General features: G+C 33.0%; 1 protein-coding gene across 2 annotated transcripts; it reads right to left on the reverse strand.

Moving 5' to 3' along the window:
- Positions 1-450: 450 nt before the first annotated feature.
- LOC148605720 (heat shock 70 kDa protein 12B-like) lies at positions 451-20611 on the reverse strand. Of its 2 annotated transcripts, none has more exons than XM_088549075.1 (6): positions 20430-20611; positions 9604-9686; positions 8576-8912; positions 7748-7984; positions 6731-6881; positions 451-3326 (listed from the first exon to the last, which is right to left on the reverse strand). In XM_088549075.1, the coding sequence occupies exons 2-6, from the start codon at positions 9657-9659 to the stop codon at positions 2263-2265; spliced, it is 1845 nt and encodes a 614-aa protein (XP_088405201.1). In that variant the 5' UTR covers positions 9660-9686; positions 20430-20611; the 3' UTR covers positions 451-2262. The 2 variants fall into 2 exon arrangements, with proteins under 2 accessions (XP_088405201.1, XP_088405202.1); XM_088549076.1 differs by lacking the exon at positions 20430-20611 and adding an exon at positions 15674-15787.
- Positions 20612-22087: the final 1476 nt, after the last annotated feature.

Here is a 22087-nt window from a genome sequence, read left to right on the forward strand (position 1 = left end):
CTCTATTCTTCACTCCGAATTTCCCACGGAATGGGGAGTTTACCCTGTACTGTAGAACGTTAAAGAACCCGTTTAGTGTATCATATTAGTAAGCAGTGTAAAATTATATTAGGTCTGTCATAAAAAGCATGAAATATCACTTAATGAAGATGATCATGATGATCCTGATGATTTGGTGTTTTACGGACCTCGCACGACCGCCCCTCAAGGGGATTATGATAGTCGATGTTCTTTTCTGTAGAAAACCAATATTTGTAAGTAGGTTGGATCCCTTACCACAAAAATAGAGCATGTCGTACTAGCGATAAAGGTCAAGTTTCAACGTTCTGACCCCACATTGGTCTAGGACCGATTTCCTTCTCAAACGGCATTGGAAGTACGCCAATAAATATTTTAATAAATCTCAGAAACCATTCAATCAACATAGACCAAGGCTTTGGAAATGGAAGAATAAATATATATATTTTATTAGTAGAGAAAAAATGTAACAAATAGAAACAATTGTAAAATATCTTACACCAGTAACATAAACAATATCACAAATAGCAGGAATAATGTTTTGGTTATACAAATACATGTAAAAAGGGAAAAAAACACGTATGAAGTATATGTTGCTCTAGAAAACAATCCGAAAATATACAGACATGCAAGTGGCTGGTCATTTGAGCATTTTTCTTCTAAAATGCTTTACATATAAACCACTAATTGAACTTACATAAGATACATCATACCTAAAACTTTGAGAAAACTTTCTGCATACGCCTCCGGTGTGTCTTAACTACAACGACACACAGTACACAAAATCTACATGACTGAACTGATTTGTACTAAATGATCGAACGATCCGTTTGTTTTGTTTTGTTTTTTTTGTCCAAATATTAGATGAAATGATGTTCTTCTAGTTAATTATGAGAATATTTAATTGATGAGACAACGGTTTCTTCTCATAATCAAATTTTAAAGTAGGTATACAATTTCATGACTGTATTGTTCCATTCGGGTATTATTGGGACTTATTTTCAACAATCGTTCAATAGTTCAGTCACAATACATTTATATGTTGTAAACAAACACCGTTAATATAATGACCATGTGCATTTCAAGACTCCACCTTCGGGTCTTCTCGTTACCTCGGAAATAACCTTCTCAGCGAACGTATAAGCGCTCTCTGACTTACTACATAATACTTCCACAGCCTGGTATATCAGGATGTGAGGATTGCTTATTACAAACCTTAATAACTGTTTATGGTGTACTTTGCTAATTTGCATAATAGGAGTTTAAGTACTAAGGATGGGGAAGGTGTAAAAGCTTTGAAATAGCGAAATATATACCGTCTGAAAAGGAGATTGCGAAAAACATTCAAGCAAGGTAGACGCCATTGGTTGATATTTTACATTAGATTGTCCCGGACATCATTTACCACTCAAGACAAAAAGTAGCACAGATAAAAGCAATTTGAAATGCAACGATTTTGACAGTAACTAAACAGTATATAAGTGTGACATAAGTTTGACAATGATGGGACATTGAGGAAAGAGGGCAAACAAATCATGTTGGAATATAGTGAGTGAATTACTTTTTTTACAGAAGTTTTTCTTTTTAAACAATGAAAGGCATATGCTCGTTTTATCTGTCCTGCAAATGAGTTGATAAAACATAAATCTCGGATATTTCAGCCCGATGGTGGGTCCGGAACTATATGTGAGGGGAAGGTTCCGATCTAAAAGTTTTTTTTTTAAAAGGGGGATTCCAGTAATTTGCTGAGTTTTTTTTTGCCCAACAAAAAATGGGAGTTCTACAAACTTTTCCCAGCTTCCACCACAACGTCCCTGAAGTATTTTAAATGGACAGGAATGTTTTTGTTTCCTTGACATCTATTCAACCATATAAATGCAGTACAGCACATCTTCAGCCTTGACCATCATAAATATTGGGTAAAACCGTCTCCTTGATAACAGGATGATGTTGTATATATATATTTCAATTAAAAGTAAAAACACAAAATATTCCAAATATCCTTTTGTACAATGAACCAAAAAGTATAGGTCCCAACAATGATATATTTTTGAATGAATGAAAATGAAGCACGTTGTGTATGTACACAGTTTTTTCGTAGGAAAATAAATATTTTCCATTTTCTGTCAAAACTATACCAAGCAAGATCAGGAATAATCATTATCTAAATGTTATCTTAGAGATTAACATTACACTCCCCCTTCGAGTTCAACCAAATTAACAGATGAAAATTTCCTCGCTAAATCATTCAACAGGAGAATCTAAAAATACATCTCGAACAGTTCGGCCACTCCCCTCGTCCGTCACTTCAACAACTAGCTCTGTGTAAGTTAATGCCATTTTTACAGTGATAGGAGCGTCATGTTTCCGACTAGAGACGAGTGTTATCCGTATTTTGCCGAGAAAATGACATGTATTATCGGAAATGTACAAAGGGGAAGCTACCGTAGATAAATAGACTGGAACACTTAGATACCTCTGGTCTTCTCTGTTAATGTAAATTTGCCCTGTTCTGATGAATTCTCCAATTCTGATTTCTTCCCCTAGTTCTATGTATCTATGGAACAGATCTGCACACAGATGAATGCCGTCAGCGGAGAACTTCTTGTCGTCATTATGTTCATGCACATTATACGGCATTGAAATTGCCACTCCGTAAGAAAATTTTGCCTTCATGTATAAAATAGGTGTCGACTCAAAACCGTACAAGACAGCCCCTTTCATCACTGCCAATTCTGGATCAGTAGGCATCAGGATGGTTATATCTGGAAACTTTTTTCGAATAAGGTTCTGTATTAGAGTCGAGTTGGCGAATCCACCGACTAACACAAGTGTTTTCATGTCTTTCATTGCTCCTGAATACAATATTTTCACTAAATGAGAGGATATTTGCTCAGAAACAATGCTGTAAAAGCTCTCCATAATTTCAACGTCAATATGCAAATTGTCACCAACAAGTTTCACCAACTCCCCGTATTCCGAATTTTCAACTTTTAACTGCAGTTGCTGCTTGTAGTTTACCTCGTAAATTTTCCGTATCATGGGTGGAAGTTTGACGACGACATTTTGACCATTTGCCGGCATAAATGTTCTTTTTTTAATCTCAAAATCCTTTTGAAGTTGTAGAAGTTCATGTTTGCATGTTTGGAAGAATTTGTCCATGACGTCGAACCCTAAAAGTTTCATGAGGAATTCAACGAAGGCACCATCAACGCGTATTCCTCCGAATACTGCACCACATGTCCTTTGTTTTTGTTTAAGATCGTTGTCTGTATTTAGTTCCATCACAGTTGAGTCGACTGTTCCTCCTGCAGTAAAGAAATTAGTAATCGTCATTGATATTTTATCATTTTCTTCTAGGGATTTTTTATTAATCTTCCGAAAGGAATGATCAAGAAAAGATGTTCGGTCGTACCCTCTAAAAGTTTAATATATTCAAATATTATTGAGGATTTAAACAGCTTTTTGGTACAAACTCAAGCTGAAGACCTATTTGTGAGTGCATGAAGTTCTAATATGACTTAATTTACTGAAGAACATCAAATTTATTTAATCGGGTGTTTCTAGAAAAGCAGAGGACGCTTACCCTACCGGTGCACCTGGTCCATGCTCCCAGTTTTTAGTGGAGTCCGAGTTGCTCATTTACTTTTGTTACTTTGTATGTATGATTTTAGTTACTTTATGTTCTTTGTTGTGTATGTCTGTTTTCCATGTCTGGTCTTTGTCCCTGGATTACATTCTTTTGATTACCGCTATAACCTTGGTTCCCTTGATTACTATTTCACTATCTATGACAGATATTACAACATTGATATTACATGAATCGGAATGACTTTTGCACGAAAGCCGAAGTATAAATCGAATGAAATATATCCAAGACATTGTCGTGTCGAGATCAAATATGCAAAAAGTAGATGGTAGTTTATGTCTTTTCCAAATTCATAAGGTTTTGAGGATTTCATTTCTCTTTTAAAATCACGGTGAAATTGTAGTTTCTAGTCGATTTTTCTATACGATCATTTAAATCTGTTAAACAGGGATCAAAAACGAAAACAAAATGAAATTATTATCGTATTGAATGTTATGCGGGAGAATATGCCCAAAAAGGGAGAGGCTTCATTAATAATTTTGTTAGTTAATTATATGATTTATATGGGTAATGAATATTAAATACAATAAGTATGTAACTTTTTAAGGACATTTCATGCATATCCTATCATGTTTTGTGAACGACAAACTCTATGACTATTCATTCCGTATTGTCAACTTTCCTTTCAAATGTGGCAACATCCCTTCAGCACTTACGGTTGGAGATTTCATTTCGCAACTTATACGTCATGACACCAGAGCTTGTCGAAACTAGGCAGTCTTTTTTTACCGCGCTTGACTTCATTATGAACTCGTGAACCGTTACAGTGTTTCAACATGTCATAGTTCTCCTTTCCTCTTTCGCCTACCCTTTACTTGACTTTTTATGAGCAACTCGACGGATGTTTCTAGACAAGCACAGGACCCTTACCCTACTGGTGCACCAGGTCCATGCTCCCGAATTCTTAATGGAGTCCGAGTAAACTTGAATCCCTTTGATTATTCTTTAAATAAAAGTCAAATGGAGTGTTGTTAGATTGTGACAATACTACATCATAATCTTCGTGTTTTGAATAATGCCTTAAACATACTGAATGCTATTTTCTGATTGGCTGGTCTGAAACGTTATTTGAATAAAAGGTAGAATGGAGTGTCGTTAGATCGCAACAACACTACTGCGATTCTTCTGTCTGTTCAAGTGACCTTACCGCAATCATAGGGCTTTTACCTTTAAATATTGCCTTTAAAATTTTTGAAAACGAAATTTTATTACATGATTAGAAGCAACGTCTGAACAGAAAGAAAAATAAAGTGTTTATGGATCTTACACGTAGTGACTGAATGGAACAATAGTTTTGTCTCATTTCAATAAAGTTGGATGGGTTTTGTTTATGTTTTACTTTGGTGTGAAAATAGCAAAGTAGATATTTCAAAAAAATAGTTCTGCAAATTATTTTAACATATGGTAACTAAAACATAGTCATTTTTGTCTAAACTTGGGGATAGTCAATGAGCATGCGTCATATACATTTCCGCAGTAACAGTAACAGGCTTGATGTAAATAATTTCTCTGGAAGTATATATTAGGCTTGTATCAAGAATTTCTCGCAGCGAATTGTAAGATTGGGAAAACAAACAAACAAAAATAAATAAATACATTCAGATCAGATAATTACCGGAAACAGAAAAAATGTGATGAACCAGGGAAGATTTTAACAATATACTGCAGTGAAACGCTGAAAAAAAATCCGAAAACATGCCTAATACAGACACTCTATCTCAGTTTAAATGTATTTTGAAGCTTAGAAAACTACACAAATGCCGTAACTGAAAGTCCAAATGGGTTTTACACAAGTTTCACTGTAGTAGACTTTTAAATCCTAGATGTTTATCAAATCTTTTTGAATGCTTGCTCGGATCGTTCGGTACAGACAAATAAAGAAATTCTTAATGAACCTTGATCGATTGTATTTAGTTATCAAAGCGTCAATATTACTCAGACTGGCATGATTATATAAATTCCAATTAGCAAAGGTTTAATAATTCCTATCCTAAAGGTGGAAAATTCCATAAAGAATCGATTTTTATACCGCTTTAAACTATTTATCTAAGAAACAGTAAAATGGTTTTACAAATGATGATTTTACCATCTGTTTTTATCCAGTTTCTATTCGTTACAGAATTAATGAGGGAAAGGTAACCTGGTCGCAGATGTTCTTTTCCATTTATCACTTCTGAATAGGGCTTGTAAGTTTCGTCAAGTGACCCTATGCATTCACGAGGATTGGTACTTAACTCCCAGCAACTGGTTGTGTACACGTTTTTTACACTTTGTCAACGAAAACCCCTTATGCGGAAATATAACGGTACAAATATCAAGATAAACAATTTTATCACAAAATAAGTTAAGTAATATCAAAAACAAGAAATGTATAATAACTTTGTACCATACTAATGTACCCGGTAGTAGCTACGTGTATATAAATTAGTCTTCGGTATTAAATGAATTCCCGGCCATAAATATATCAAGAATGAGATTTCAAAGTCCTGTCGTAAATGCAATACATAGCACTATCGAACTTGATCTCTTATCTATTTGTTTATAGTACGATCACCTCTGTAAAATTGTAAATATGTAAATTTAAACAGACCTGGGTTGCATTGAGCGATTCTTTAACTTTCAGAGAGCAATCTTACGTGCCCGTCACAAAACGACGGACAAGCAAACGGACGAACGGACCGGAATGGAATCGAGAGTCTCTATATATCTGATACGTTTAGTCAAATTATTTTTATTAAATATATTCATTATTTAAATACATTGACAGTTTTATCCGAAATTTTAGGTTTATGAAGAATTATAATTTATTTATCAAATGATTCTTATAAAAATAGTACGTCTGGGTCAAGACTCCAATTTCAAATTACTAAACGACATATGTTATCCTTTTAGTCCTGGATAAGCCTATTACATCAAATGAAAACGTCCAGGTGCTGATCAGTATTCTCCATTTACAGTTCTGTAAATCTACGTGATTTACACATCCATATCACGTGCGTTTAAACTGATATTGGGAAACCAAATAAACCACAGTGTTATAATGTTGTTTATACATATACTAACCACCTAAATCTAACAACAGATAGTGCATCCCTGTGCGTTGCAAACATATGATCTCGCCGTTTCTCGTGTTAATTCTGTGCAGTGGCGTGACTTGACAATAAAATGTCGCTGCCACAGGTTCTGGAACCAACACTATGTCAGATATCCCTGCCTACAAAAAAATAACAAAACATTAATATTTGTTGCTAGACGGATCATTTACGCATAAAATAAGTATAATAATCAACAAAGGCTAATTGAATTTGATATAAATTAAAAAGCTCACCGCGTTGCGCCTATTATTTCTTGATTAAATGGGTAGTCCTCATAAAGCATTTGTAAGTTAAGGTAGATCATACCTAATACACGATGCATAATTTTCTGTCATCTTACAAAATCATACAGATATAAATATTTTCTATTCACTAATAGTGTTTGAAATATTGTTAAGATAATAAACTAAAATTAGTTCAATCATCTTTTACATATAATTAGGATCGTAAAATTAAATACTTTATTCGAAAAAAGTCTTTTTCAAGGAGAAAACTGGCGGCAAAATAATCTTTGTGAAATGTATAGGGAATTTTAGATTTTTTTTATATTGCCCCAATTTTTGTTTGGAAATATGAAGGAATGTCAGTTAAATGTGCTTCCTTCTATAGTTATCAAGAAATTTTATTAAACAGTTTTTTTAGAAGTATTCAAAATATTATAAATTCCCGAAGAATCCGTGTAAAATGAAGCAAAATATTGGCTTTAATAAGGCCTCATTATCTCAAATACCAGTTCGGTGACTTAGATTTTTTACATTAAAATTCCATTCAGAATTTAGAAATATAAGGTATGATCTACCATATAAAGAGAATACGAAAAAGCCACTCCCACAAATGCCGCAACATGTACAGAACATTCTGGGAAATACTAAACAAAATCCCTATATTTCGGTCAAAGGAAAACGCTGAGAAATATTTTTAAAACGATATAAACTTTACACTTACTGTTTCGGATTTTGTAAAATCAAGATCTTAAATAACTTACCTGTTTCGCAGCCACTTTAAGAAAGTGCTGACCATTATCTGTCCACGTTGCAGGGTGCGTCAAAACCCATCGGATGTAAAATTTTTCAACAATCCAGTCAGAATTAGAAATTTTCAAAATTCCCGCGAGGGCGTCAATCAAATGTGACCTCAGGTATTTAAGTACTCCAGAAAATACTGCAGCCGCTCTCAAGGGTTTTCCAGTGTCATCCTTAATGTTTGTCGCTGTGCTTAGGGTCTGAAATAAATTCGCATGTTACATTGTCACGGAAAAGATACATGCATGTATCGTATTGTTAAATTTATCATAATATTATATGACAGAGTCTTCAATACACCGACCGTCTTTCCTAAGGTGAAAGAAGTTACGATTTTATGTTGGATAAAAAATTATTTTCGCGCAGGCTTAAAATATTTGTTTATATTTCAGCAGCAAACGAAATCAATGCGTATTTGAAAATCTGCCGTAATAGAGAAAATATAAAATCATTATTTTTATTTTTCGAATGATTGAATAAAAAAAAATTCCAAAAATCTGGAACATTTATATTTTTGATTTAAAAAATCCTAGGCTCCTCCGCTTCCGCTGATAAAATAATCTGTGCCTAAAAAATAAATTTGAAAGACAAAATGACCATCTTTCTGAGGGTGGTTTTGATAAATCATTGGGGCATTACATAAGTCTGAAATTCTAGGGAAAACATTTCATTCAAGATGTTATCGTTATCATTAACTGCTACAGACCTACAGAGTGAAGTTTCTGCATCTATATCATGAGTTAGAAGAAAATTTATTAAATCCCAGAAAAAAAAAAAACTTAGATAGTCACCTCATCCTCTAAGACTGGTATTTTGAACCGCCGGAAGTAGAACCATGATGTGTGTACTTTGTCTAAAGCTAGTTGTCCATATTTATACTCCGCTTCGTATCCAAAGGAATGCAGTCGCTTCTCAGGTGTAAACAAAACACAGCTTGGGGCTTTTAGTGTTATCAGTTTCGCGTTTCCTGAAATCCATTCTTTGTTTATATGTATACTATGGCGATCTTCCTCTAAGTCTTTTGTAATGGCAAACGCATATCCGGAGTACGTTGATCCAATATCAATTGATGCTATGATATCCGGAACTCCAGTATTATCAGGGTCCGAAGGTGGTGAGTGTTTCGCCCTATAAAATGAAACAAAAAAACTTAATAAAACTTAAATGACACATTAAAGTTTGTTTGTTTGTTCGGGTTTAACGTCCGAGCAGCAATATTTCAGCTATATTCAGACAAAACACATTAAAGTAAAATATGGTGCAGCTGCTTTTATAGACATTTCTACACAACAGTTATCAAGATAATAACATATTTTTTTATGTTATAGGTCAATTACATTAGCGGATCCAGGGGGCGGTCAGTTTTCCTGAATTCGAACCACTCAAAGTTTTGTTAGTTCTGTGGAAAATCTAGGCACACGTCTTTTTATCAAATGATAGTCTGAAAACTTCCATTTACAAAATGTTGTATCAGAAACCCCATATCCTCTTCAATAAATTATGGATCAATCCCTGAATGAAACCAATAACTAAAATCTAAGAATAAACAGACGCAATCACTTTGAATCTTCTAATACTGATTATTCTCTTTCTTTTTACGATTGTGACGATGATAATGACGGATTGGAACATTAAACAACCCGGAGTAAGTGCAAGAGTAATCAAGGGAACCAAGGTTATAGCGGTAATCAAAAGAATGTAAACCATGGACAAAGGCCAAACATGGAAAACAGACACACGCAACAAAGAACATAAAGTAACTAACATTATAAATGCAAAGTAACAAAAGCAAAGTTGACAAACTAGCTAAATGACTTACCGGACTGTGTCGTGTAGAGATATTCGAGAGACTCTTTCTGATCTCATTTCTCGCATGCTGGTTTAATTGTAACCATCCGGCACCTATATATTAAAAAAAAACGCTTTACTAAGGATAACTTTTTGGCATCCCACCTATCATCATCCTGCCAATTGAAAAGCTATAAACAAAGTATACTTTTGATGTCCTTCAATAAAAGAGAGTCAAAACATATGTGGTGCATGCAAGACTCTAACAGTTCGTGAAACTAAAACTCGAACTAAATTCGTTAAATAATGGTCCGGTTTAAAAAAAAAATGTCTGTATCTGGGTCCGGAAAAACGCGTACTTACAAAAGAGGACTTGATGATCGATAAACTATGTAAAAAAATCTTCTCATTTAATGAACATTTTATCGACAAATCACTTCATATGTAAATTGAAAACTTACATACTATCTTTTTCAGTAGCAAAAAAAATTTTGAAATGAAATACTTATTATTCATCATTGTTTTTAAAAGCTGAAGTGATCGATGTAGTTCCGAAAACAATAGACCCATTCGGAAATATTGGCAGTCTTTGAAAGCACTTGGGCAATATCAATCGATATCAGCAGTCCTGGTACCATGTTGACTTTTTCCAATAATTTACCCGGCTAGCGAATTAAAGGATTTGCAATGCTAACATGAAACATTAACATCCATTTAAAAACTTACGACCTCAACAGATTATTTACAATGATATCAGCTATAATAAACATTTCTTAAGGTCTTTGACAGAGGTGCGGCTTACAATCAGTTCGTTTAAAGTAGTGACTTGCAATGCAACGCAAAAATCTTCTTGAAATTAAGAAAAATAAAACCATGCAGAGGCAAAAAGGCGATTTCTGGTATAGAGTGTATTTTGTCTTTTGTATAGCTTTTACACTGTCACAAATCAGTAGAGGACCGGGGCTGTAAATTATGTCCATTTAGTGCAAATTAGGACAAATATGCACAATAATAGTCCGGTACGCCCCTGTTCAAACTTTTAAGAGGCTTTTCGGACACATAGTTCTAAAACCCAGTACTCGTGCCACGTGCATTTTTCACGTCCTATATAATAAAGAGTAATCAAGGGAATCAAGGTTATAGCAGTTATAGCCAAATTGTTTATCAAAAACATGTCTTCAACGTGCAACTTCAAACCTCCATTTTCTTGGTTTTACTCTTTGTTACAAATCGTTTGTTTTGTGATAATACAAAAATGTTAATATGAATTAGCATAAATAAGAGCCGAACAATTATTCAATTCTTATGAAATCTGTATAAAACAAACCCAGAATAAACCGAAAACCTGTCAATACCAGGTAATTCCTTATAATCCTTCGTGCCAGTTTAACTGTATTATACGGAATACTTGTCAAACTCGAACAAATTCTGCAGTCAATAAGGGAGTTCGGTTTAGACAGGTTTGAATGTATATATCTGCCTAAACTGACCATTTCCGGTTATATCTTACAAGGATTAGACAATTTAAGAATCATCACATTTTTTTTTCTGAAGTTGAGTTTTAAAAATATATTAAAATATTCCACGATAAATATAGAGTGTTTAACAGATAAATTCGTTAGCCTGTGAAAAGTTCAAGTAGGTCAATTTTATATTTTATTTGATGACAGTGGAATTGGGTCATATAATTTTAAGAGTTTGTTTATTTCAAATTTTGACAGCTTTCGGAAATATTCGCAATATATCAAGAGCGTTTAATAACCATATTTACCAATATATTGACATTTCTGTGGCATTTGTCTTGTTTAACGATATAAATTTCAAATTTAACATTTATAACCGCAAGTTCACGCCTAAGAGTTTACTGAAAAGTAGCATTCCCAAAATTCATGGCTCTTTGCAATTACATTGAATCACGCGAGTTTTACATTTTTGAATGGAATTTGTGTCATTCAATTATTTTATGGGTAACAAATTCTACAACAATACGTAACAAATATCTACTTCAAAAGAGGGCTTTATGATCGAATAACTAGGTACAAATATTTTCAATTAATGAACATTTTATTGACAAATCACTTCAAATGTAAATTGAAAACTTACCATCTTTTTCAGAACCAAACAGAATTTTGAAGTGTAATATTATTCATCATTATTTTTTATAGCTGAAGTGATCGACATAGTTTCGAAAACAATAGACCCATTCGGAAATATTGACACTCATAGAAAGCACTTGGGTAATATCAATCGATATCAGCAGTCAGTTATCTTTTTGACTTGTTTCCAATAATTTCTCCGGTTGGCGAATTAAAGAATTTATATCGCGCTAGAACTCTTAACAAATAGGCTACTGGAACAGGGTTATGTTGCTACAGCATTGAAGTCATCACTACAGAAGTTTTATGGTCGTTATCATGAACTCGTGGATCGTTATGGTGTATCCATCAGCACCATGAAAACTGATTTATTCAATGGGTCATAGATTCCGTCCCTCGTTTGTCTACCCGGGACTTGACTTTTTTATGAGAAACTCGGCGGGTGTTTCTAGAAAAGCAGAGGATGCTTACCCTACCGGTGCACCTAGTTCATACTCCCAGTTTTTAGTCAGAGTTGCTCATTTACTTTTGAGCACTTTGTATGTATGATTTTAGTTACTCTATGTTCTTTGTTGTGTATGTCTGTTTTCCATGTCTGGTCTTTGTCCCTGGATTACATTCTTTTGATTACCCTATAACCTTAGTTCCCTTGATTACTCTTTGCAATGCTAACATGAAACCTTAACATGTATTTAAAAACATACGTCCTCAACAGATTATTTACAATTATATATGTTATGACAAACATCACTTAAGATCATTTGACAGAGGAGCGGCTTACAATCAGTTCGCTCTAAGTAGTGACCTGCAATGCAACGCAAAAATCCTCTTGAAATAGAAAAAAAAAGATAAAGCAAATGTCATTCACAAAGGGGTAAAGAAAGGCAATTATTTGCGTAGAGTGTATGATGCCTTTTACATAGCTTTAGCACCATTGGGGCTACAAATTGTGTTCATTTAGCGCAAATTAGGATAAAAATGCGCAAATAATAGTTTGGAACGACCTTGTTGAAAATCCCTAGATGCATCCCTGATATATCAGTTCTAAACCCAAATATACATGCCTTGAGCATTTTTCGCACTCTATATAGTAGAGTCTCCTGATGAGTTAGCAGAGGATATGTTGTAATTCAGGGAGAGGTCAAAGGTCGGCGGAGATTAAATAAAAGTTACGATACAGCAAGAATCAAAATATTCGGCGTATTTTACATTTGTGAAGTTTTGAATTTGGTTCATGTGCGATATCTGTTCTCCGTACTGTGTAACAACAGACAACACTGAACACTTACAAACTGTAATGGATTTTTCGAGGGAAAAATATTTCAATATATTCATCTTGTAAATGGTATGGCAGTTTTGTTGCCATGAAACAAAGCTCTTACTTCAGCGTTTAGTGTTTGTCATGAGATTTTTAAAAATCTTTATTTGGTTACATAATATGCAAGAGACTCGAAATTATTTATCAAAACATGTCATTAATCAACGTGAAATTAATTTCAGAGCTACATATATTTTTTTGTTTTTTCTCTGGTAGAAATTGTTGATTTTGTCATAAATCAGCAAAGTTAATAAGAAAAAAAAGCATAATTAAGAGCCAAACGATTATCAAATCTAAACCAGACAATTTTTTATTCTTTGCGTCAGTTAAAATGTAATTTGATACTGACTATATCAAACACTCGTCTAATCCGAACAAATTCATCAGTCCATACGGGAGTTCGGTTTACTATAGACAGGTTTCACCTTATTGTCATAATCAGCCTATAGTAATAATTACGATTTTGCTAGTTTTTTATATGCTTGATATTCAAATTACGTCAGATATGAATATTTGTTTGAACCGAATCTCGCAGGGATAAGACATAACCTAAAACAATCAAGACATTTCTTCCATGTATAAAGCCAAATTAATGCTCTGTTGACCTCGCCTGACAAAAGAATCTTGCATCTGTAAGTATTGTTTCGTTTTGACTTTCAGTTTATTTTCATGTTCTTGGAAAATATGGGACCAACTATTTCGCTGTATCTCTTTATGGTGTTATTTGGGGGCCTGTTGCAGTCTGTCCTGTGGCTTGAGGGTTTTCTTGTAATTCAATGAAGATCCATGTGTAGCCTTGATCTGTCATTTTCATCCCAATGGGGTTGTTTTCTCTTTGACATGATCACCACATCCATTCTCGTTATATTCTGTTGTATACATTTATAAACTCTAAACTATCAACGAATTTATATTTCAAACAACCAAAATTTAATTAAGAACCAACTAATTCCTCAGTTGTTTTGTAGAATTTGTCCATTAATTTCCGAATAAAAGTTTTGGTATTGGCTAAGGTCCAGAAATACAAATTACATGTAAAAGATCTTACGTTGAATTAAATATTAAAAATTTCCAAGATAAATATCGAACGTTTATGAGATAAATTCGTAAACCCGAGTACAAATCACGCAGATCTATTTTATATTATATTTGATGATCACGGAGTAATATGATTTTAAAGAGTTCGATTATTTTAGATTTTGACAGCTTCAGGAAATATTCGCAATATTTCGAGGTTGTTTAGTAACCGTATTTACCAATATATTGACATTTCCGAGGCGATTTCCTTATCTAACGATATTACCTGGTGACGACCATAAAACTTCTGTAGTGATTACTTCATTCTTGTAGCAACATAATCCTGTTCCAGAAGCCAAATGTAGAACTTACGTAGTTCAATTTTGATATAGGCAAAATTCTGGAAAATACGCAAAAAGATATCTTCTTCAAAGGAAAACTTGATGGTCGATTAACTAGGTAATAATTTTTTTCTTTTAATGAACATTTTATTTACAAATCACTTCATATGTGAGTTGAAAACTTACATATTATCTTTTTCAGTGTCAGGCCAAAATTGAAAATGAAATATTCATTATTCATCATTACGTTTTCAAAGCTAAATTGATCGATAGTTCCGAAAACAATAGACCCATTCGGAAATGTTTGTAGTCATTGAAAACACTCGGGCAATATCAATCGATATCAGCGGTACCATGTTGACTTTTTCCAATATTTTCCCCGCAAGCAAATTAAATGATTTACAATGCTAACATGAAACATTAACATCCATTTAAAAACGTACGTCCTCAACAGATTATTTACAATTATATATGCTATGACAAACATTTCCAAAGGTCATTTGACAAAGGTGCGGATTACAATCAGTTCGCTTAAAGTCATGACTTTCAATGCTACACAGAATGATTCTTGAAATAGAAAAAAGATAAATCATGTAGGGGCAAAGAAAAGCCATCGCTTGTGCTTGGTGTATAATGCCTTTTTGCCTTTTTAAATGTTTAAAACCTCTGCCACACATCAGTAGAGGATCGGGGGCTGAAAAGTTTGTTAATTACACGGCTACATTTTGTTGTTGTTGTCTTTTTCTCCCTGTAAGTAACTGTTGATTGTATTCCACTCTGTCAATTTATATGAATTAGCATAAAAAAGCGCTCGACAATTATTTAATTAATGTAAAACCTGAATAAACCCCAAACCTGCCTAAACCAGACAATTTTTAATCGTTCGTGTCAGTTTAAATGTATTTTGAACCGGAATTTACCGAACACTTGTCTCAAGCGAACAAATTGTGTAGTCAAAAAGGGGGTTCTTTTTAGACAGTTTTCATTCTTTTGTAATGTTCAGCTGATACATCAGTGTTCAAGGGTTTTTCAAAGATTTAGGTTTTAATGGGAAAACTTAAAATGAAGATTCACGTACCTTCTTATTAAATTTGCTTTCCAAACTTAAATTCTATAGAAAATTCAGCTTTTCTACTTGCCAATGGGAAAGTAGAGCATAATAAACAACTTTCTGACACCAAAATTGTACTTGCCTCGGGTGATTGGAATCATAGAACACTGTTCATGTATCAATAATTTCGATTTCGCTTGTTTTTGTATGCTTGATTTCCAAATAACTTCGGATATGAATACTTCTTCCGGTTACATCTCGCAGGGATTAGACATTACCTAAAAATGCATGGTATTTATTCCGTCATCCATTTGCTGTCAGGTAAAATGCTCTGTGGACTTCTTTTGTGAACTATCACAACTCTTTACTTATCAAATAATTTTAACAATTTCAACACCTTTAAAATTCAATTAAGAACCAATCAACCATTCAGTTGTCTTCTTGAATTGGTCCGTTAGTTTCCAATTAAAAGTTTCTGTATTGGCTAAATTCCAGAAGAATATATTACATGCTAGTGATCTCACGTATGATTAAAATATATTAAAGATTTCCAATATAAATATCGAATAGAGTTCTGATCAGATAAATTCGTAAGTCCGTGTAAAGTTCAAGCAGGTCAATTTTACATTATATTAGAAGATCATGGAATTGGGTTATATGTTTTTAAGAGTTTGATTATTTCAAATTTTGACAGCTTCCGGAAATACTCGCAATATTCCGGTAGTGTTTTATAACCACATATACCAAAATATTGACATTGCCGGTGGCAATTTCCTCATATAACGATATCACTTGGAAATTTAACATTTTGCATCTCAAGTGCATTGAAAGCTTCATGGTTTTCCACAATCACGTGGACATCACATGATTTTCACATTGCTAATGGAACTTGTATGAATGGGCAACAAACTCTGGAATAATTTACTCTTGTTCATTTGCGGTTCATGAAGCGTAAACGGTCCAAAAGTAGTCAACATCACATAAATTGGTCAAAATTAAATACAGTCAAAGATTATCGTGACCTGTTAAATGAATACTATACGTTTTAAATAATTAAAAATCTCATGAATAATTATTGCTGTGTAGGTAATCACCTGTAGTTACAAAACTATTGTAATAAAACAAAGTAGAATGTCAACCCATTTATCGACCAGCTTCGACCAAGTACATGAAAACTCAGTTCACTTTCTTGAACGATATCTAATGGTATTAAAAGTTTTTCTCTATTTTAAAAATATAGCGATGTAGACAATTAAGACTGCTCAATGCGTACGACACCATGTACCATAAAAGGGCATAGTATTGCATGGCCCGAGCTGTCAATCTTTTGAACCGTTCATGTGGGTGATTTTTGTACGTAAAACAAATATGCAAAAATTCGATTATTAAGTATTTTTCAGAGAAAATATACTAATCATAATCAAAAACCTTCCACACATTTTACAAATCTAACTTATTCATTAATGTTGTGGGAGTTCCACTCCCAAATGTAGCAAGGTAAACAGGCATGACATAACTATTTCTGTAAAATCATAGATTTTCCCACTCAGACTCTAAAACTAGAATTTTATTATAGAATAGAATAGAGAATAAAATAGAATTTGAATAATTATTCCAATCAAAGGACCCTTCCCAGAGCATATATGACATTTACATACAATTATAATTATCAGACAAATACAATTATTATAAAAAAGTGTATTTATACTGACATTGTCTATGATACTGGTAAGTGGTAAGCTTCAATACAATATAAATGATTATAATAAAAAGATGAATTATTTAAATCTTTTTTTTATATTCTAAGGTGACTTCTGAATATTTATAATTTCTAATATGTTCATAATGAGGACTTACTGTAACAAAATTAATCCAACCCAATTCTTATTTAATATACAGTACAGAAATTTTATATTAAGTGTATTTGTATATACGCTTTTGAATATTTGTCTGTCTCCTTAATTAATGAGCACTTAGTCCAATTTTACAAATAGATTGTCTTAAATTAAATTATTTGAAATCTAAATATTTCAAAACCAAAAGTGTTTTAAGAGAGCAACAAGTTAAAAGTTTACCACCTTCAGTTTTTGAAGATATTCTAGTATTTTATAGATTTTTGTGAAAGTTATCCTTTACCACTTTAATAAAAGAAACAAATCTATATTTCAGACTACATGTACTTTGTTGTCTTTTTAGGATCCATGCTAAACTAAAGTACCATGAATTCACTTTGCTCTGATGAAGTTTTTTTTGCAACATACAAATGTATCATACATTTGATGTGTTTTCATATTTGTTTTGGAGTGTATTTTATGGAGGTAGAGCTCGGGTAAGGGAAATTACTCTTGAAATCAGTGATATGTTTGTATCATATTCAATTGTACCAAAGCCCATCAAGCTTTTATTTGAAATGAAACAGAATGAAATCAGTCCATGTTACTTTGATGCTTACATGGGATTGATCTTAAATGCTGAATACAAACGTTCCAATAATTTGTAATAGTTGTGTCCCTTACCCTAAGACTACCTCCTTAAACGTGAAAAAAGTAAAATCTAATATCTTACAGACATTTGACAATTAATATCGAATCTGTTGTTGATAATTTTGCTACAGAAAACAATTTTATGTTGCATTTTTTTTTAAATGATTGACTTGGATGGTATACAAGTAGGAAGATGATTTTGATCTTGTACCGAAATATACAGCCATACAATATAATCATTTGTAATCAAAACGCCAAACGAATATGATTGTGTCAGAAATGTATACCATAACAAAGTACGGAATTTAATAATACCACATACCATTTGTAATAATACAATGACGTGATAAAATTATGACATGTTTTTAAATTAAACAAAAATATTAAAATAACTATAAACAAAACAAAACGAAATTCAGCAAAAAACAAAAACAATATAGCGACTACATCATTTTTTTTCTTTCGCATCACTGTCAAAAATAATGAATTTTACTATAATAGGTGAGAGTAATTGATATTTTTTTTTACTGAGGAGCAGGCTGTATTTTTTTCAATTTAAGTAGAAATATTTAAAAGCTGTTAAATATATACTTGTAACAGCTGCCTGACATGTATTTATGAGGAAAGAATGGGTAAAGATGGATAACGACCGCATTACTTTTTTTTTGTTTTTCACAGACTGACACAAAGCAATTTTCGCATCACTGCAAAAGAAAGTGAATTTTACTAAAACAGGTGAGAGTTGATGATGAACGTTTTATTGAGGAGCAGCCGTATTTTTTTATTTAAGTAAAAAAGTTAAAGGCTTGTTTAAAGAAAATTTTGGGCAATCACATCTTATAAGCAAGTCTATAATATGGCTTGAAAGGCTCATAACAAAACCCTGTCAATTCACAGGAATGAGTCCATTCCAATTTTAGAGGTTAAAGGGAAACCCAGGGAAACAAGATTTGAGCAGAAATCAAACGAATATATTTAAACGATAAAGACTAAATAAGGAAAACAGACACACACACAAAGAACATGAAATAACAAAAATAACAGGTACATAAAATTTCGCCAAATTTTGCATGGAAGAGTAATGTTCTTTTTGAGATAATTTTAGGCAAAGAAATATTCAATGCAAAAATGAAAGTGTTGGTAAATGGTCAAATTTCTAAAAGTGTTCAGTAATCAAATTATATTATTAATGTTAGAACTTATTAACATAATATTCTTTTCCGATTAATATTTCCTAAAAAAATGTACATACTTTCAGCAATTCTGAAAAAGTCTAGCGAAATGTCAGATGTCCATATTTTCCGGGTTTGTTGAGAAAATTTCATGCTCCAACGCGATTTTACAATCATTTGGCAATTTCTTCTATGAAATATTGATACTTTATAATTATACATACACATATTTAATTTTTTATGATTTAAATCGTTTAAAACGGAGAAAATTCGAACAAAATAAATGTCTAGCGATTTGTCGAAATTGACTTTTTAAACGTTTGGAACGTTTTTCGTCGATCGGGAAATGGGGAAATAAAAAATAAAACGGAAATAATTTCCGCTTTAGATAAAAAGATACAAACACTCGTCTCTGCAATTAAAGGTAAAGAACATGCAACTGACCAAAAAAAAAAAAAAAAGAAGAAAAATCGATATCAAAGGGAGATAAAAAAACTAAAAGTGTCTGCATTTTGTGTTATTAATAAACGAAAGAATAAACCAAAAAAGAATATATTAAATTCTTATAATTTATAGGAATTCGATCGGAGTGGAATGACTGACACGCAAAAAAAAAGAGTTGACAGAACTTTAAAAAGGTATAGAAAAGCAGAATGCTAATAGATAAAATAAATGCAGAAAAGGGAGTCATAAAAAATGTTTGTTTTGGAAAACGCAAATGAGCAAATTAAATGAAAATCAATGATTGGCTATCTAACGGGTGTTGATGAAAGCTCGATTTTCTGATGAATAGAAAGCTCTTTCAATCGAAATACTAAGTTGTGAAAGGTCCAAATTCTGCCATTGGTACATATAAAATAAAATCATACATATTGATCAAAATGCACATTTTAACTTATCGCAGAAGAAAATTGCTATGTTCTCTCTCAGGACAGACAGAGTGTGCAAATATGTTGCGGTTGCATTCCACGCTGCGGTACACATGCATCTGTAAATTTAATTTACCGGTAGTACTGATAATCAAATTAATAAAATCTTCTCGATTTTCTAAGAAATTTTCAAAATGTTTTAATTGCTACCAATCAGAAACTATAGTATATTTTGCTTTACTGTACACGTGTTTCAACAAGCAAGCAAGAAACGAAAAGTGTCGACAAACGTCGAATTCTGATGTTACCAATTATGTCGCAATAGCTATTATAGGAGAGATGCAAAATCGTCCATATCACATTTTATTATATAATTTAGATACATGTAAGTAATTGTGTTTGCTTTGAAGATATTTTTACGAAAACTAAGTAATTTAAAACATGTTTAATATTCTTTTCTTCGTGAAATATACAAACAAAAAATTTAAAATTGAAAAAAAAGTTTCTAACCTTTCCCGTTTATCCCACCATTTAATCTACCTATCCTTTATACGCCGGATAAACAACTGTGGCTCTTACTAATTCACTAGTTCCTGAAAATGAACCAATTAAGTCGTGAATAATTTAACAGAAGCATCACAACAGTTTCCAATTCAAAATAGACCCATTAGATACAGAAAACGGTGTTTCAATAACAGGATCGATGTCGTGCCTGCAACACTCTTGTTGCTAAGTAACGGTAAACAAACGGAAACACTACACTTCATCACCTGAATCGATTCCATCATTAGCTCAGTTTCAACATGGATCAATGGTCTCATAAATGTTTTGTTAGATGTCAAAGTAGTCTTTAAAATGAAACGTCCCTTTAGGAATACAATGTCAGTTCCTTGATATTTTATCTAAATTTTACATACCACACAGTTCCGCATTGTTTCTATTACAATATATTTGTTTATATTATTGCGGGTATATATATATATTTCACATTTGATGATGAATTACAAAATTGTATGAATTACATTTTAATTTTAATTTTAATTATGTGTCGAGCCACCAAGGCAATTACTATGTTTTTTTACATGCAGGGTTCACTTACATGAAACTTTTGTGTTAAGTTGAAATGACGTCTCTTGACGAAATGAATATTTATTTAATTTTTTCAATCGGCCTTCTTCGGCCCCGTGCAGGTCAGGGTGTTAAAAGAAGAGGCCTGCAGCAGCGCTAAGCTTGTCGTAAAAGGCGTCTAAATAGTGCTCAGAAACCTAGCCGGGGCTAGTCGCTCTGCCCACAGAGCCACTGGGATGTGTGCCCCAGGTGGTGGATTCGGGTACCCCTGGCGTGTTACATGCTAGTGTTGTCAGGCTATAATACGGAAAACCTGACCGCAAACCATAGTGGTGCACCGTGTTTGGAAAGATGCCACGTTCCTCGCACGTTTAAGAACCCTACTGTGGTAGTCGATAGGAGTAGGAACCTTTGCGCTCCGCCACAGGAGGCTAAATTGCCCAACCCTACCCATTCCCCTTTTATCTTGTGGCAATGAAAATTTGTCGACCCCATATCCTTGTGTCCCATCCCATTTTTCATTTCATCATCATTTCATGTTCATTTTATCATCCCTTTCATGTTCATTGCTTGAATATAGCTGAAATATTGCTGCTCGGGCATTAAACCCCAATAAACAAACAAATCAATCGGCCTTCTTGGCTATTTGTTGAATAAAAGTTGTGACAAAGTACTTCGGATTTGGTAATTGTAAAATATTGTCTATGCCTTCATATTCAGCAGACCAATTTGTCTTAATTTCGGGATGGTCTTTGTACATGCCCAATATATACCCAACCCTTTTCTTGCGGAAGTATATGTTACGCATGATCATCGATTACCCGCAGTTCAGACTAAATGGTCTATCCACACGTACCGTCGACACATGGAGACCTTCATATTTTTTATACCGTGATTAAAAAACACTAAAACATCACAATCATCCACTGCATGTTATATATAATTTTACTTATGAAAACTTTCCTCATTTAATCCAGAAACATGATACACATACACAATGTACTTGTAAAATGAACTCTCAGTTTTTATATTCCGAAAATGTAGTAGGTATTTTGTTTATTTTTCAACTTTTATAAAGTGAACCGTGTTTATACCGAATA

This window comes from Perna viridis, chromosome 10 (assembly GCF_037379345.1).
Source record: "Perna viridis isolate PV_CMFRI_1.1 ecotype Kerala chromosome 10, ASM3737934v1, whole genome shotgun sequence".
In the NCBI taxonomy this organism is placed as follows: domain Eukaryota; kingdom Metazoa; phylum Mollusca; class Bivalvia; order Mytilida; family Mytilidae; genus Perna; species Perna viridis.

Coding starts and splice junctions, on each gene's coding strand:
- LOC148605720 (XM_088549075.1), bottom strand. CDS start 9,659: ATGCGAGAAATGAGATCAGAAAGAGTCTCTCGAATATCTCTACACGAC. Junction 8,913..9,603: donor TCTCTACACGACACAGTCCG/GTAAGTCATTTA, acceptor TTCATTTTATAG/GGCGAAACACTCACCACCTT. Junction 6,882..7,747: donor TTAAAGTGGCTGCGAAACAG/GTAAGTTATTTA, acceptor ATTTTTTTGTAG/GCAGGGATATCTGACATAGT.